This window comes from Crinia signifera, chromosome 12, assembly GCF_055691185.1.
Source record: "Crinia signifera chromosome 12, ASM5569118v1, whole genome shotgun sequence".
In the NCBI taxonomy this organism is placed as follows: domain Eukaryota; kingdom Metazoa; phylum Chordata; class Amphibia; order Anura; family Myobatrachidae; genus Crinia; species Crinia signifera.
In genome coordinates this window covers 87,144,288-87,162,944 of record NC_139228.1, presented here as the reverse complement: position 1 = coordinate 87,162,944, position 18,657 = coordinate 87,144,288, and the positions used below count along the sequence as shown (strand labels likewise).

The window sequence follows — 18,657 nt, the reverse complement described above, 5'->3', positions numbered from 1 at the left end:
CTATTTAAATATTACAAGCAAAAATAGCTGGTCTAGAAAAGTCCATTGCTTAGTAAATACAGCCCATATCATAACTACTGAAAGATGCCAGTGCTGCGCGGTGCCACAAGCCCACAATAACTCACTGAGTCCGACACAGGCAGCCTCAGCAGCACTCACGTGTCACACTCTATCAGGCGGGCCGCTGGTGTGTGTCGCGCCGCAGCTGCTGCCCACAGGAGGAGCTGGGGAGGAGTCAGACCTGTCACAGTGACACTTACAAGTCTGTGTCCCGCCTCCCTCGTCCTCCAAGTGAGCGTCAATGGGTAGAAGAGGACAGGTCGGTTCCCGACGTGTGTCACCGCCCCGCGGCCGCTCCCTCCATCTTCCTTCTTCAGTTGGTATGGTATGTCTCGTGGCGTCATGTGAGTGTCACTAAATGTGACACTCACACAGTCACACTGTGATGGCTGCCTACAGTAATCGGCGGTGCCGCTGGCCGCTGCCAGGCGGGGGTGAGATCAATTCCCGGACTATGTATAGTCCGGGACAGCCACCCTTCCGGACTCCGGACGCCGGTGTCAATTACCGGACTGTCCGGAGTAATCCCGGACTAGTGGTAACCCTAGTTCTACTGGTCATCCAATCAATATACAGGTTGATTCTCCCATATCCAAAGTCTCTAAATATGGAATATTCCCAAATATGGATTTTTTTTTTTTCAGCATAAAACCTTTGCTTTCTAAAGGTTCAAAGAATACAAACTTTGTTTAATTCACAACATAATTTATAATATCACCTTCAGGCTATGTGTATAAGGTACATATGAAACCTTAATAAATTCTGTGTTTATTCTTGGGTCACACCCCCCAAAGATATATCACTATGATATGCAAATATTGCAAAAGACGGGGAAAACTAATATCCCGAATTCTTCTGGTCCCAAGCATTTTGAATATAGGAGACTCAACCTGTGTCTCACGTTACTGACACTGTATGCAATGTGCTTCCGTATTTTGACTCCCGCTGTTTTAATGACAGGAATGACTTTTAACGGGTAGCGTTTTCAGTTGGGGTTTCCTTGGAAAAACATATCTAAATATTTAATTGGCCCTTTATTCCCGAAATGATTGGCATTATGAAGTAAGAGCCTCTGTGTGTGTGGTATTCTCAGGACTAAGGGCCTGATTCAGATTGACTCGCTAGGCAGACTACATTCGCTGCCTAGCGAAGCACTTTATCGCCACCCCGCCAAACGGCCGCCCCTCCTGCCACCCGAATCCCTTTGCTGCCATGGGAGGGAATGTGTTTGCTAATGCAATTGATGTAAGTACAGGAGTACGGGGGAGCGGTAACAGCCCTGAAAATTGGTCTTTTTATACACTGGATACTGTATGGAATACAGTATTAATATTTAACACTACAGCTGGTCTATAGTATAGGCTGTTTCACACATTTAAATAAGATAAGTGGTCAGGAATCCTTTAAACTAATTAAATAAATAAAGCTCACAGTCTCTCATTTCTTGGTAAGGCTCCTGTCTCTTCCTCCTAGCAGCTGCTCTCTGGTCCATTGCGATGTTTCAGGGCTTACAGTATGGTAGAATAAGCTGGTACACTGGGCATGTGCAGCAGCTCCGCTCTGTCCCTTACACTGCATGATGTGGTGGCAGCTCTATTGATCATATTATATAAAAGTGCTATTGTTGTCCTAATTTTAAGGCACTTGCCAAGAGGAGGGGGGTTTCCGGGCAACCAGAAAACCCCCCCCCCCCCCCTGGACACATTACAGTGGCCACGCCACCAGATCAAATTATGCCACATTAAGTGTCCCCTTACCATTATAGCATGCACTACACACTCCTATCACTGAAAATGAAAATAAGGCTATGTGCCCCGAAGCAATTGTGCCCCCAGCCTCCACTATAGTTACACCCATGATTATATTCATGATTACCATAGAAAGCGCCAAACTGATCTTCTTACCACATCAACATGAATAATATAGAAGATAAGACATTTAGTATTCCAGTAAGGTGTACCTGTTTCACATGGTATATGGAAAAAGTAATGATTCCATGATCTGGTTTTGATAAAAAATGTTCAGTGACCATGAAACCTTCTCTTTCCAAGGATGACCTCTGCTCCATTGTGTGACTGTCATGTCTTTGTATATTTCTGTTCCAGCTCTGGACACATCGAACGTGATGGTGAAGAAGCAAGTGTTCGAGTTAATTGCAGCCCTGTGCATCTACTCCCCGGAGGGGCATATATTGGCTCTGGATGCACTTGATCACTATAAGGTAAATAATTCAGTAGATGGATTATCAGTCAGACCCTCCGATCGCTTCCGCTTTCCTGCTGGCTTGTTATTAATTAGAAAACATATGAATTCTTTGTATGACATTTCATTAGTGTCACTCATTCAAGTGGCTGTCTGAAAAACGAACGTGTACTTAAATAGCATTTAAAAATAAGAAAAATTCAAAATGTTTTATTTATACCTCCCAAATGTCCCCTATTAGGCAGGGCAGTCCCAATTTCCACCCCCCTGGCCTAACGAGATGGAAGGTTAGCAGGTATAGTAACTGCTCAGAATGTATATGGACAGTTTTAATTAGCCGTGGGTTGTTGTGTCACACTAGAGGGGTCTTAACAGCACTGTAGTCCCTGGACAAAGCAATTCACTGGAGTCTCTAAATATCTGGGTATGGGTTGTTAGTCCAATGGTTGACTTCGACCCTGTTGACCTATCGGCCACATACCGTACATGGACATACATTTGAAAACACAATCATTCAAAAAAACACACCATCGATCTGTTTAGGCCCCCATACACTATGCGATTTGGGCCCGATTTTCACCCGACTCCAGCAGATTGGACCGAGACATTGGGTGAAATTGGCCCAAATCGCGTGTGTGTGATATCTGATGTGATGTGCGGTACTGTGCGTTTCGGATCGGAAGTCGGACAGGCTGTACATAAGATAAGGCATACAGATGGAGCACCTCTCATGCAACGCCGGGAATTGACAGAATGCCCCCGCTGGTAAATGCCGGTGGAGAGGTGCTCCATCTGACTGGGATGCGCGCGCGTCTCACACACACGCGTGTCCCAGTGGAAATCCTGCCTTTCACCGCTTCAGGAAGACGGGCAGGGTTAGGTGGGGTACGGGAATCATAGGGGAGGCATCCGAGAGCTCAGTTGGAAGGGGATGCACATTCCTAGTGGCGGCTGCCAGCCCCCACCAGCCCGTAGAGATGCGCTCCATCTATATGTGCAGCTGTCAGCAATGTATCGCATCCGATACGGTCCGTAGTGTGTAACAGCAGTTCCGCTTCACTGGCACATACCTATCTGCAGAGCCGGAAGCGCCGGGCAGTAGAGGTGCTCTCCCCACTCTGTATCCCAGGTAGGTGGCAGCGGTGGGCAGGACATTCAAAAGAGCTCTCTCAGCCTCGCCTGTTCTTTTGAATGGATTTTTTAAAATGATTGCCCCTCCATTCTTCCGCCTGCAGCTCCCTGCGAGTTACATGCCCCCAGCGGCACAGCGGCTAAATACACGTGCCCAACCGCACAGATCCTGCCTCCCCCTACCCCCCCCCCCCCCCCCAATTACCATTACTTACCAGCAGTGGCGGTGCGGCATCTCCCTTCTTCACGGACGGTTGGGAGCGCACACTGCACAGTGCAGCCTGCAGAGCGCCGAGCCCCTCTGTATCCTAGACTCGGCGCTCTGCAGGCTGCTGTGTATTGTGCGTGACTGGCTGTGGGGCCCCTGGGTGGGGGAGGCGTTGTGTGGGAGGGTGGTGCCATGCCACTGTGGGCAGCTCAGGGCACCTCCAGAGGCCGGGGCCTGGGACATCTGTACCCACGGCACCCCCCTGTCGGCAGCCCTGCTGCCCAGTATGCCCATATGGTAAAATGGCCCTTTGAGTCTTTTGTCTAGATTAAGTAACCTGAGCTATTCAATGAGAGAATTCTGACCAACCAGGGAGCAGCTTCTTGGCAGAAGTTATGTAGAATTAGGAGTAATGGTTTATACACTTGTGCTGTGACGTAATGATTTACCATATGTATAATGCTCTTTTAAAGTGCATATATCACTTGCATACAGTAGTTTTTAATTCAAACTGTCTGGTTTAATTGTTATCATTAATTTAATTTTTTTTTTTTTATTCAAAAATGGTCTACATTGAATGTTGAACGATGTTAATGTTCTTATTTTAAAGTGGATCACCGTTGGATCTGCTCCTAGTGCTAGGGCTGTTGAGCCTGACTAGACGTTGGACCTGAAAGGGTTAAAGGGCAACTCTAGGTTCAGAAACGTGGTTGCTAATACTGTTCTGTATAAAACAGGCACTGACTCATCCAAATCAGGTTCAGATTTGTATAACCCCCTCCATAATATAAAAAGATTTAGCAATACTGCACAATACCAGACAATAAAATGGAGCAACTTCCACTGTACAAAACCTCCGCCAGGTTTCAGAAGGCGCTATAGGAACAGAAAGGAGAGTCGCAGTGAGCTGGTTGCGCAAAATCCCGGTCACACATTTTCATGAAATGTAAATAAATAAGGAAGAATGATCAGCATTGTAGTAAAGTGGTGCCAGGGCCGTTTCTGGCATTCTGCAGCTGTGGGGGCCTGGGCGTCGGCATCTGCGGGGCGCAGCAGACTCAACCTAGCGCAAGCAACAATTGGGAGCATATTTAGCAATATCAAATACATTACCTTTCATGCTACAACAAGCTGGAATGACAAGATTAAGTTTATTGACGATATATACGTCTCTGCAGGGGTCACAGTCACACTTTTGGCAGGGGGGTGGGGGGGTGTGAGGAGGGAGTCTGAAGCTTTTGCCTGGGGCACCAACAAGTCTTGCATCTACTCTGAGTGATGTATCTTACTTGTCTCATTTATAGTTCTACTAGTTATAGAACGCTCTGTGGTTATGCCACATTTTTACAATTATCTATATATAATAAGCAAATTACTCCTCACCTCCTATGAGGTGAAGTACCACCACCTACCACTAGAGGCCACTCAATGGACTAATATGTCAGACACTGATCTGCATATGAAGAGAGGGATCTGTGAAGACTGAGATTGGAGGCAGGCGCAGATAGGGACTGGTTGTGGGGTGGAGAGTTTGTGGGCCAAAAACTGTCACAGCTCAAAGAGAAATTAAAAACTGTCACAGCTCAAAGTGAAAGTACATTGCAGAAGCCGTCCTTTTGACGGGCTTTTACCTAGTAGGTTATGAAGTCTCATAGAACCCTATTTGGATCTTCCCAAATCACAACTATTTGATAAAAAAATAAGGACTGTTTTTACCTTTTCCTAAAGTGTACACACTGTCCAATTTTAATGAACGATATGCATGATATCATTAACAATATAAGTGTGCATGTCATACATGTGTACCCACTATATTGTTAAGGATGCGTGCCCCTGCGGATCGTTAATGAGAAGCCCAATTGTCTGTACATGCAGACCAATCTGATGATACCGTCAGTATTGGGCGAGGGTCCCGATGACGGCACTGAACAGTATCGTTCAGTGTTACCCGTGGGTGGATCGTTTTCACGGCACCTTTAATATTTGTAATGATAACATATATATTATCTGCAGTCACATGTAAACGGGCCTACACACGATGCTGCTGAGCGATCTGAGCAATGTAGATCACTCAGGATCACTCAGGATCACTCAGCACACAGCGCTGCCCAGTCATCTGTCAAGGCTAGTGTTCTCTTGTGAGGACACTGGCCCTGACTGATCACTAATGGTCGACCGGGTCCAAAGGTCGACAAGGTCCAAAGGTCAACAGTGAAAAGGTCGACAGAGTCAAAAGGTTGACATTCAAAAGGTCGACATGCGTTTTTCATGGTTTTTGGTGTCTATGTCGACATGGACACCGTTTAAATGTACCGCATCCCCTCGCACGGCTCTCTGCGCTCGCCATGCTTCGGGCTCGGTACACTATTATATTCTCCCTCCGCACCGTAGTGGATGGTAGGGTATGAAATACCGCCTGACGACACACGTCGGCTCAAAATTTTGTGTTACAAAAAATGCCTTTTGACCCCGTTGACCTTTGGACCCTGTTGACCTTTTCACTGTCGACCTTTGAACCTTGTCAGCCTTTTGAACCTGACGACCTTTTGACTGTTGACCAATAGTGGTCGACCTAGAGTCATTCTATCATGAGTTCGGATACCGGCCCCTAAACAAGGAGCGATGTAGGGGCATTGTCTACGTGAGCTAGTGAGATTGCTTAGAAAATGCCCTGAAATCGCCCCCCTGGGTGAGGGGCCCATTAGGCAGCTGAAATAAACCATTTTGGATGATAAAGAGACTGTAGATCATACTTGCCTACTTTTTCATTCTCCTCTCTGGGAGAAGCCCGGAGAGGAGACCAGACTGCAGCGTGTCAGGGGGCGGGACGAGGTGGACGTCACCAAGCCCCGCCCCCATACCAGGCAAAGGAGTCAATTTGCGGGTCCAAGAATTGGGGACGTGGCTAAAATGACACAATTTGCATCATTTTAGCCCGGCCCCTCGCCGCGGACCCGTGAAAATCACTATGTAGCGCAGCGGGGAATGGGGCCTGCGGGGACAGAGTGGCTGATGCGGGAGACTTGCCCACCCTCCCAGGGGGCCAGGAGGGGGACTCGAATTCCGGGAGTCTCCCGGCCATTCCGGGAGGGTAAGCAAGCCTGCTGTAGATGGAATTTAAGAATAGGAATCTTCCAAATGAAAGCATTAATACTATTCTTATCTTACAGTATAATAGTCATGGTACTTGTTTCCTAGCACGGCCACAATCGCGGGCATCGGGTTTCATTTTTAGTGGTATACGACGCGACCGACGCGATGCCCCCGATTTTCCCATTGAAATGCATTGAAAAAAGTCAAAATCGCGTCGGTCGCGTCCTATGCGGCTAAAAAAGGCTTAAATGGTCCAGACGCGATGCCCACGATTTCCCCATAGGAAACAATGTTAAATGGCTCAATGTACCCGCGATGCCCCCGATTTCTCATAGGGAACAATGTTAAATACCTCAATTTCACCAAATCATCATAGGGAACAATGGTAAATGGGCCAGAAAGCCCCAAAAACACCCCAGAACAGTGAAATGTCCCCCCAAAAGTACTTTACGCCACCCCACGATCAACGCGAACCCGAAGCGTGGCGAGCGCAGCGAGCCCGCGAGGGGCGGCGGTACGCGTCCTCCGACCTTTTCATACCCCCACTATCCACGTCGGCGTGGAGTTGAGAATAGAATAGTGTGGCGAGCGCAGCGAGGCGAGGGGACGCGGATACCTTCACAGGTAAACGCGTCCCTTCGCGGGCTTCACAGGTATCCGCTGCGCTCGCCACACTATTCTATTCTCAACTCCACGCTGACGTGGATAGTGGGGGTATGAAAAGGTCGGAGGACGCGTACCGCCGCCCCTCACGGGCTCGCTGCGCTCGCCACGCTTCGGGTTCGCGTTGATCGTGGGGTGGCGTAAAATACTTTTGGGGGGACATTTCACTGTTCAGGGGTGTTTTGGGGGGTTTCTGGCCCATTTAACATTGTTCCCTATGATGATTTGGGTAAACTGACCCATTTAACATTGTTTCCTATGGGAAATCGGGGGCATCGCGGCTAAATTGAGGCATTTAACATTGTTCCCTATGGGGAAATCGCGGGCATCGCGTCGCGGCCATCGCACCCGATTTTTTAGTGCTTGCGATGGCCGCGATGCCCCCGATTTTTCCTCACGATGCCCATGATCATGATCGTTGTGGCCGTGCTAGGAAACAAGTACCATAGTCATTTATAATTCTCCTTCACAGATATTTACCATTTAGATATTTTATATTAATAAATGACCTATTCAGCGGATGAAACATTTTTGTTTCCGTTTCCTATTTATCTCTGTAACGATCCATCACTAAATATGTATGAAATGTTTATTATCAGCCAGACTGATTTGTTTTTCATAGAAGCAAATGCTTCACACAAAGGAGTATGGGGGAAAGCAATGAAACATGAATAAATGAATTAGCAAATATTGTGTTCCTGCATATTATACTGTAAATTGGGACCTGGGATTACTCAACACGTTCTAATTAAATGCAACATGTGTTTTGCTTCCTAAGTCTAGCTCTGTGTACTGCATCGGGAAACATTGTGTCTTGCAGACCAGGAAAAGGGGGGGGGGGGCTTCCAGCTGTTGGGGGACGTATATGTAGCAGGCAGCTCGGTCTACGAGGAGACGTCAGTCTTGCTTCTTGTTCCTCAGCTGTGATCTATAAATCATTGGAGGAACCGTGACCTCTAGGGACCATAAACAATAAATAAATAATTAGTGGGTACCCGCAGCCATTCCCACTTGAATTGTAGTGTGAGCTACTAAAAGAGGGTAGCGGGTACTTTGTACCCAAGCCCGGGTCTGCCGGAGGGAGTCAGGCAGTGGGGAGAGAGACCACTGCAGTGGCAGCCTGTTATCTCTCTGCCTCATGTTTAGTCTTTTTCATGGGGGCGTGGCCCTGCCTCCTCCTGGAGGCCCTGCCCGGTGGCCATGCCCCTCCATATTACTGGGGCCCGGCCGACCTGTCCCGCCCCTGCCTAATTGACCGACTTCCAGCTCTTGGCCCACAATGTTGATCTGACCACTGCCTGTAGCGTGGAGGCTCTTCTGTGGATCTACTCTGTGAGTTTCCCAAATTATGACCCAGAGACACCGTTGGAGACCACTCCTTTAACCACTTCGGTTGCATGTCCGGAAGCGTAAATACCCAAGCGTGCCTGATCCCCCCAAGGTGCCCTGACACCCCCCCAGCAGGGCCTACCGCCTGGCCACTGCTACGAATAGTGCCGGGGGCATCAGCAGGGAAGCCCCGGTGATCTGGTGTATGATTTCCAGGGTGGTGAGTCGGGACTGGCCAGAGGTGAGCAATGTGGGGGGAGCGGCAGAGGAGGGATGCCCCTAGAGGTGGTGTGCCAGTGGTGCCCGAACCTTCCCAGCCAAAGCCATCAGCAGCCCCAGTGGAGCAGAAGCTGCTGCAGAAGGAAGCGGTTGCCCCTAAGTTCTGTGGTGGGTATTTCCGGAGAATGCCCACCACTCATGGGGTTAATTTAAAGGCTCTTTTTGGAAATGTGACAATTGGCACCACATCTAGAACATTATTTTATAGGTTTTTGTTGTGACCTTTTAATATTATTTTTGTTAGGGTATTTGTTTTTTCAAGGTTATTATCTTCTGTAACAGGTCAGTGGGCACTTGCATAATATAATGATATTCTCATCTGTGTCTTTCTACTGACAATGACTGGACACGGCCCAAAGCATTTCCTGTTTGCTCCTTCTTACCTATTGTAGTTAGAAGTTGATATGAGCAGTTTTAAGTTAATTACTTGTATAACTCTTTGTAAGCAAGGGTCCTGAGAAGGGGGGCAGGCACAAAGTACCTGGGCGTGTCTGGGGGGGCGATAAGTAAGGAGGAGTTACTGTGATCCCAGGATGGCATGACCATGCTCATTTTGGTGGCACACTTCTGTAAAGACGCAGATTATCTACCAAAGCAATTTAACAATATACCAGCCCCATGCCAGAAACAAGAGATCTATATAAAAAAAATAAGATCCAGTTGGCACACCGGTGGTCAGGATACTGGCAGTCAGAATGCCAACGCCAAAAGCCCAACATTGCTGATATTGTCAGCATTCGGAATCCCTACTGTCGGCATCCCGCTTGTACGTACAGTATGCCCGGGAGAGTTAGGTTTTGACTGTGGGAGAAGGATTAGGTTTTGGTGCTAGACTGGAGGGAGAGGTAGTGGTTAGAGTTAGGCTGCAGGTAGAGCGAGAAGGGGGGTACGGTTAGCAATTTTCTAAAAGGAGTCTGGATCCTAACAGTCTTCTGAACTCTGCATCCTAAGTACCGGGAACCCAATATCATCCCATCAGAAGCAGCTTCCCTTTCCTGTACATATGTGACTCTGAATATTGTAGGTCAAAGGTATGGAAAAGGGTCATAACGTGTGCCTTATCCATGCAGACAAAGCCATTTCCTGGTGACTTTGGGCCTTATTCTAGTTCACTCTTTCTGATAAAATCCTTCTTAGATGGACAAAACCATGTGCACTGCAGGTGGGGCAGATGTAAAATGTGCAGAGAGAATTAGATTTGGGTGAGTTATTTTGTTTCTGTGCAGGGTTATTACTGGCTGCTTTATTTTTACACTGCAATATAGATCTCACTTTGAAGTAAAACCCCACCCAAATCTAATTCTCTCTGCACAAGTTACATCTGCCCCACCTGCAGTGCACATGATTTTGTCCATCTAAGAAGGATTTTGTCAGAAAGAGTGAACTAGAATAAGGCCCTTTATGCTTGATCAATGGGCTCTGAGATCTGGTAATTTATTCATCGGTGGTTGTGTTATTATGGATGCAGCATGTGATTCTCCTTACTTCAAATCCCTGAGCACACTCCTATGCCAAGTGTCTGGTTCACTCGTGAGTTAGGAGGGTTTATAATTAGGCTGCCAAAAGCATTTGCTGTTTTTTAATTAATTGGGGAACGCCATGAGCTACTATCAATGTAAATCTGATTCCGGTTTGTTTATTTATTTAAATAATGATAACGATCATCTGACTTGATATTTAATGAGTGCAGAGTGCTCAGGCTTTTCTCCAGAAAATTAGATTTTTTTTAATGTATTAAAATCCCAATTGTAAGAAGAAAAAAAAATTTGAGTAGTAATTTGACGTTTCGGCTCTCCAGAAATCTGAATCCACTCGAATTTTGTGGATCTGAACCAAATCAAATTCTGGTCCGGATTTCCAGAGGAGATGCGATCGGAGTCCTGGTTCTTATCTCCACACAAATACTTGAGATCGATTTTTACCAAAACGCTATAAAGGTCCGTGTACGTTAGGTCGACCACTAAATGGCGACACATAAAATACAGTATACCAATAAGGCTTAGGTCCACTGGGATGGACAGTTTGACACAAGCATTAGGTAGAAAATGGGAATGTCGACAGTCAAATAGGTCGACGTGAGTTTTTCCCGTTTTTTTATCTGAATTTCGACGTAAGTTGACATGGACACCGCACCGCGTTCCCTCATATGGCTCGTTGCGCTCGGCGCATTATATTATATTCTCTCTCCAGATGCTGTTGGGGTGCAGAAGATTTTGGAGGGGGACAGTGACACAGCTGCAGACCCATTACATGATATGACATAACCGCGCAATGCCGTGTTCTCAATAATAGCGGTTTCCTGTTTCCCGTTGGAGAACCTTTAAAATCTCTTCCCTATTAAAAAAATAAAAGGATAATGGAAATGTGTAACATTATAGCCGTGGTTTCTAAAAGATTTATCTTCCACTTACAGACTGTAAAGAACCAGCAGTATCGATTTAGCGTCATAATGAACGAGCTCTCGGCAACGGATAACGTTCCCTACATGGTCACGATACTGAGCGTCATCAATGCCATCATATTTGGAACGGAAGAACTGAGGCATCGGGCACAGCTGAGAAATGAGTTTATAGGTAAATATCCCCACAAATGCACAATTTGCATGCTTTTAACCCATTGGAAATGACGTTATACAGTACATTGCTGTCTTAGTTTATAATTGTACATGTATGTTATAATAGAAAAGGTGTGTCAGCGTGTGCTTCAGCACAGTACAGGAAGCAACATATTAGTTGTGTGATATTGCAGAGAGAATGCCTTCAACATTCCATGTGACTGGGGGTCAGGGGTTAAAGTGAGGGGGAACGGCATGGAACAGAGTTCCACCACCTCTAATGGTAGGAGGAACTGAGTTCCACCTCTACCATAGTCCTGAACAGTAATTCCAACAGAGAAGCCTGGTCCCAGCAGCTTCTTCCTCTGCCACAGCGTATGTGATGTCATTCCATCATCGACGCTGAAGTGAAGAAGGGCCACTAAGCTGAACAGGCTATGTGCTGTTGCAGACAGGGTGAGAGGGGGCTGGAGGGACTCAGAGGTGGGAGAGCTGCTGGAGGGACACAGGGAATGGAGCTGCTGGATTGACAGAGACAGGTGTGTATAAGCAGCACAACTGTGCACATTATGTGTATAAGGGGCAATACTGTGTGACTTAATATGAATTAAGGGCACTACATATGGTGTAATGTATATATGATTGTGCTACTGTATGTTGTCATTTTTATTGGACTTACTATTGTGTGACCACACCCCTTCCTTGTGGGACCATTGTCCCTATACAGTAGGTCACAAATTCCCTGGCACTGGTCTAGTCTCTGCCTAAAGTAAGGGGAGGGGGGGGGGAGGCGTTCTACCACCTCTCCAGGACCACTTTAAGCCCTGTTGGGGGTTATTTAATTACTTACAGATAGGATGCTCACACTGCATAGCGTTGACGTCCGTAGAGTAATGCACCTGGCTGTGTGTGATCAGAGGACACCCCCATTGTGCTCTCTTAGGAGCAGATTGAGGGGCCCAGAATTCTACAGCGGCAGCATCACTGGGTCCCCTAGAAAAATTTTGCAATGTGGTCCATTCAACATTCCTTCCACGCAACCATTGTGTTTTTTAACTGTGGCAGGAAAATGGAGTTCCCAAGTGGACGACATAAAGGCTGCTCTTAAAACCTGGATACACAAGTGTTTGGAATAAAGTCCATGACCACAGCGCAGCGAGGTAGCCATACTAACAACAGTTGTGATACCGCTCTGTAATGATTAGTTACAGAGTTTACATTGTGTAAGTGGTACTTAAAAAACAAAATGACTCCCCCTGGTGGTTCGACATCTGCAACCCCTATCACTTTCCTTGTCTCCCTTACTCACAGACATTTATACCCGTTCTCTCTTCTACCTCTATGGGAGCAATAGGGTGGTGGTGGTGGGGGTGAGTCTGGCAGTTATGGCGGAAAAGACCTGGATGATCTCTCTCTCCTCTGAGGTTTCTCAGCCCTGGGCTGAAGCTGATGAAGAAAATGTTCTGTAGGATCCCAAGAGGCCACTTCTTAAGGCCCCCATACATTAGGCCGACTTGAAGTTATAAAGTGTCTTTATCACCGGCCACTCAGGGGTAGATTTATGATGTGGTAAAGTGGGGCATATGCATTATCCACCTGCACTAAAGCAGGAGATACAGTAGCTCTTCCCCTGAATTATAAAACCCGTGATGCGGGTGATTATCGTGTGGCGGTATGGGGGTGGAGGGCTAACGTCTGTGCATGAGCTCCAGGCTCATACCTTATTTATGAAGTTGGCCGCTGGCCGCGCGCTCCTTCTTTGTGCTCCTGTTCACAACGCCAACATTTTCTGGCGCTGTGGGTCTCTTGCGTAAGAAGTTAGGTGCCGCTTGTTGGTCTCTGGCGGCTTCAAATTAAAACTGTGCATGCGCCGAGTACACAGCATCCCAGCATCCCCTGGGAACATTACACGGCGCATGTGCAGTTTTAATTTGAAGCCGCCGGAGACCAACAAGCGGCGCCAAAAAAGCGGCGCTGAACATAAAAACTGCGCATGCCGCGTATCTGGCGCATGCGCAGATAACTTAGGCGGATGGCAGCGCAGGAAACGTTATGGGAGGCAGCAGGGGATAACGCACTCCCATAACGAAGCCCACTTTATTGATAAATTTGGGCGAATTGCAGGGGAGCTTCACCATGATAAAGTGGTGAAGCGAACCTGCGCCCATAAGGAACCTTAAGGCAATATAGATAAATCTACCCCTCAGTTCCTACCTGTCATTTTTCAAACCAAGCTTATAACTTCACAGTTAGGAGCTGATTGGCCGGTGATAAAATAACAGTCACGTTATCACTTCACAGAGTTTAATAAATCTGCCCCTCAATCTCTGGTCTGCCAAACATAGCGTATCATATCTTCTGACCAGCGATGGTTGGCAGCCAGTCAGTGGCTGCTGCATGTCAGTGTGAATTGAGCTAGTCGTAGTGTAAACCTGGAGACATAGTAGACGATCGGTCATCTGATCCCTCCAAATGGAACAACATATTGGGTACATTGTCTAGTGCGTACCTATGATATGTGTGCTCCCACAGGTCACTAGACATCCTCCAGGGCCAATGGGGGATGTTACTAGCGATGACATACATTCTCTCCCCGTCGGACCTGGATTGGCCACTGTGTATGTCCTTGTCACATGCTGGGTCCCATCGGCAGCATTGTACTAGTGGGTACATAGTATCTCATGTGTGCCTAGCTGAGGACTCACTGCAGCAGTATCATCTATTGACTGAGGCTCACAGAGCAATGCTCCCTACTGCTTGGTACCTAACCCTCCATCATTGCTAGGAATGAGGAAACAATGCTCGGTATTTGTTTGTTTTTCTACGTATTTATTGTCTGTGGAGAGATGTTACTTTATTTCCTGTGTGTACAATAATAGCAACAAGGACATGGAAACTACAAGAAGTTACAGGCCAATGATATTACAGCGCTTTATAGCATGGAACCAGTATCTACTGTATACACTTCGCAGGACTGACAGCACATTTACCACCGCACGCGTTCTGCAAGCGTTTGATAAGAAACTCCTATTAGTACTCTGGGACCTTCTCCTTCTGTCTGTGGTTTCCTCTATTCCGCTCCTTGCATCATACCGCTGTTCCTGTCACATGGAACCTGGGTCATCACGGCTGCCACTAGGAATTTTGGGGCCCGTGGCTGATTTCCACTCAAGCTCCCCATTTCCCCACCCCTCCTTTAACTTACCAACTCCTGCTCTCTCGTCCCTTCCTGCTGAATGCAGCAGGTCCCGAAGCACAGGCTTCTTCAATGTAGCACCGGCTGGTGAGCCAATCAGAGCTCGTGTACCGGCAGTCGCTCTGATTGGCTCAAAAGCCGGTGCCGCATTTTTAATTTGCCAACAGCGTCATGCATTGAAGAAGCCTGTGCTTCGTTCAGTGCTCAGAGCACAGAGCAGGCAGCATAGTGGAGGCAGTTGGGGGGGTTATGGTGGGCAAAATGAGCTGCCCTTCCAGAGGCCGGGGCCCCCCTATTGGCGGAACTGCCTGTCATTCCTCATCATCTGTTGCAATCATGGTCCTTGATGTGTTAGGGCACAGGTTCTCATACTCGGTCTTAAGGACCCCACACAGTGCATGTTTTCCAGGTCTCCTCACAGGATCACAAGTGAAATAATTAGCTCCACCTGTGGATTTTTTAAAATGTGTCAGTGAGTAATGAATGCACCTGTGCACCTGCCGGGTGACCTAGAAAACCTGAACTGTGTGGGGTCTTGAGGACCGAGTTTGAGAACCCTTGCCTTAGGAAAATGGTCTCCTAGTTTTCAATAGAGATAAGTAATATTTCATTACACAGCTGTTCAAGCTGTAGACAAGTATAAGAGTGTGTGAGCCCTGTATTGTGGTCTCCAAACACCGCAAGAATGGAACATTAAAGTGGTATCTATCAGGAGTAGTTCCTAGGTGTGATAGGTAGAGACTTACATATTCCTTTAAATCTTCCATAAAGCTCCCAAATTTACAGCAATGTTTGACCAAGATACTGGGGGAAATTTACTAAGATGAGAGTTGTATTTCACATGGGATGTTGCTATAGGCAACAAGTCAGATACTCTATATATTATCTTCTAGAAGGTGCTAAATAATCAAGAAGTAGATTCTAATTGTCATCTTAGTAAAATTCCCCCTCTCTGTGTTGAGTTTGTATGTTTTATTATTGGGTTTCTTCCATGAGCTCCAACTTCCTACCACACTCCAAAAACATACTGATAGGTAAATTGGCATCTGCCAAAAAAATGAACCCACTGACGCTGCTTCCTCCTCCGTAGCAGTGATCATTGGATAGACACCAACTAGGGCAACAAGCATTAGGTCGACACCACTAGGTCGACATGAGTTTAGGTCAAAAGGGTCGTTAGGTTGACACAAGCATGAGGTCGACATGGGGAACGTCCACGGTCAAAATGTCGACCTGTGGTTTTTCACTTTTTCCCCCCGAATGTGGACACAGTCAGCATGGACACTGAAACGTTGCACCGCGTCCCCTCTTCGGGCGCGGTGCCTCGCTAGGCTCAGCTCACTGTTATTCTCCCACCATGACCTAGTGGATGGTAGGGCATGAAATACCAGCTGTTGGCACATGTTGGCTCAAAACGTGGAAAACCCCATGTCAACCATTTGGCTGTGGACCTTCCCCATGCTGACATAATGACCCTGTCGACCTTCACCTTCATATATGTTGACCTAGTGGTGTTGAACTAATGCTTGTAGACCTAGTGACTGCATCTTCCGGGTCAGACGGGTGCCCAACAACCTGCTTCCGACCCGCATAAAACACTGCTTTTACCCGGGGTCGGACTGCCGGGTTGCTGGACCCTGTCCCTTTCACACCTCATGCCCACCCGGGTGGACTGGGCAAAAACCTGGGGTCCACCCAGGATATTTGTGCGGTGTGTAATCCAACATTGAATGTAGACCATAGTTACCTACCCTCCTGCATTCTGCAGGAGACTCCCTGACATAGCAGCAATCTCCCTCTCTCCCTCATTAGTCTAGCAATCTCTCTCATGTCACCTAGCCCACATTACACTGTTATATCATAGTTACCTCCCCTCCTGCATTCTGCAGGAGACTCCCTGAAATAGCAGCAATCTCCCTCTCTCCCTCATTAGTCCAGCAATCTCCCTCATGTCACCTAGCCCACATTACACTGTTACATTTTTGGGGGAAAAAGGAATGAGAGACGGATACATTTACACTGAATCATCAGCACCATTTTCTAGCACTTTACCAAGTACAGTACCTCTTACTAACTGATTTGGGGCTCATCAACATTTGGATAGACGTCATTTTAAATTACACAACCACGCTTCTAGGTGCCACGTTCACAATCTCTTTTCACAATCTATCCATATATGGAACTAGCCACGCCCTTTGGGTGGAGCATGACACGCCCCCTCAATGGTGTGCAACTGTAATCTCCCTGAAACTAGTTTTCAAAAGTAGGCAAGTATGATGTAAACATGCTGACATAAACGTAGACGCCGTGTACTTGGTGGCTGCTATGAATACAGACATATCCGGCCTGAAGATGATGTCATACAGCCTGCCCAACAGGCTTCAGCACGCCTACATTTCCCCCGACAGTCCCAGCATTTTTTTTTCAGAACTCCCATCATTTTTCCTACCACTCCCGAAGAAAGGTCGGTTAATATCTCCCCACGCTCACGCCTTGTCAATAACCGTATGAACAGCCAGCAAACAGAAAAAGTTGGTCTGAATCAGGCCCATCGTTCCATCAGAGACCAGAAATTCTCTTGATACTTGAAGAGTTAAATCAAAATATTCCTTGAACTCCAAAGTTCCTATAAATGAGTTTAAAAGCAAAACGTCCCCCTCTAGTGGCCAATCTCTGAAATGCCTTTAAGGTCATTGATGCACTTCCTTCCCACCTGTGCTGCTAACAGCTCAGGATTCCATGTGACCTCCTTTATTACACCAAGTTGGAAAGAACAGGCAACACCGGATTGCAAAATAAGATCTTTTCTGCTTTACGTGTTTATGGCATCTTAAAGATAATGAAGTAAAATAAAATAAAAAATCTGCCATAATAGGCAAATACCAGAAGATGATTTAGCAGGACCAGCAAGGCCAGTGGATTTTTTTTTTTTCACCCATATTTAAAAGGCTCATCCTGTCTGCAATCTTTAACCTGGATTCAGGTGACCGCTTTGAGTTTATGATGATGGGTTGAAAAGGGGAATCCTAAGGTGGGTGTTCTAGCAGGTACAGGACTGTTAGGGATGTGGTTTGCAGCATTAGTGTAATGGCTTGAGATCCGTCATTTACATGTCATGAGAAATTAGCTTAGATGATTGATTCGCTTCACTAATGTATTCTGCTCAAAGTAAGTGGCCACAATGTGAGCGTTTTTAAATTAGATTTTCTTTGTGCTTTTCTTGAATTGTGTTTTGGCTCATTTATATCTGCAGTGTTCATGTCTTGGACCGGTGGTCAGGGAACTCTGTCCTCATTAACCCACACATGTTTTGCTAGTAACCCAGCAGGTGCACAGGTGTACTAATTACTCAGACACATTTTATAAGGTCCGCAGGTGGAGTTAATTATTTCACTTGTGATTCTGTGAAGAGACCTGCAAAACATGCACTGTGTGGGGTAATGAGGACCCAGTTCCCTGACACTGTCTTGGACTGATTGTTTGCCTACCTGACCCTCTCCAGGAGGACACAATGCTCTGCTCCTGGACTTCCCTGGTAATGTATGATTGCCAGCACCTGTGGTGACACCTTTCTTATCAGTTACCCAGCTCCCCACAGGTGCTGGCAATCATACATTATCCATACCTCCCAGCATGTCCCTCTCCAGGAGGACACAATGCTCTGTTCCTGGGCTTCCCTGGTAATGTATGATTGCCAGCACCTGTGGTGACACCTTTCTTATCAGTTACCTAGCTCCCCACAGGTGCTGGCAATCATACATTATCCATACCTCCCAGCATGTCCCTCTCCAGGAGGACACAATGCTCTGTTCCTGGGCTTCCCTGGTAATGTATGATTGCTAGCACCTGTGGTGACACCTTTCTTATCAGTTATCTAGCTCCCCACAGGTGCTGGTAATCATACATTATCCATACCTCCCAGCATGCCCCTCTCCAGGAGGA

The 18,657-nt window shown here is 46.9% G+C and overlaps 1 protein-coding gene across 7 annotated transcripts in view; it reads left to right on the top strand.

Moving 5' to 3' along the window:
- INF2 (inverted formin 2) overlaps positions 1-18,657 on the top strand; it is a 93,155-nt gene that overhangs the window by 41,302 nt on the left and 33,196 nt on the right. For 4 of the 7 annotated variants that reach the window (XM_083167807.1, XM_083167805.1, XM_083167804.1 and 1 more), the window contains exons 3-4: positions 2,166-2,281; positions 11,379-11,538. In XM_083167807.1, the coding sequence (XP_083023933.1) occupies positions 2,166-2,281; positions 11,379-11,538 (276 nt within the window). The other 3 variants (XM_083167810.1, XM_083167809.1, XM_083167808.1) reach the window with 3 other exon arrangements.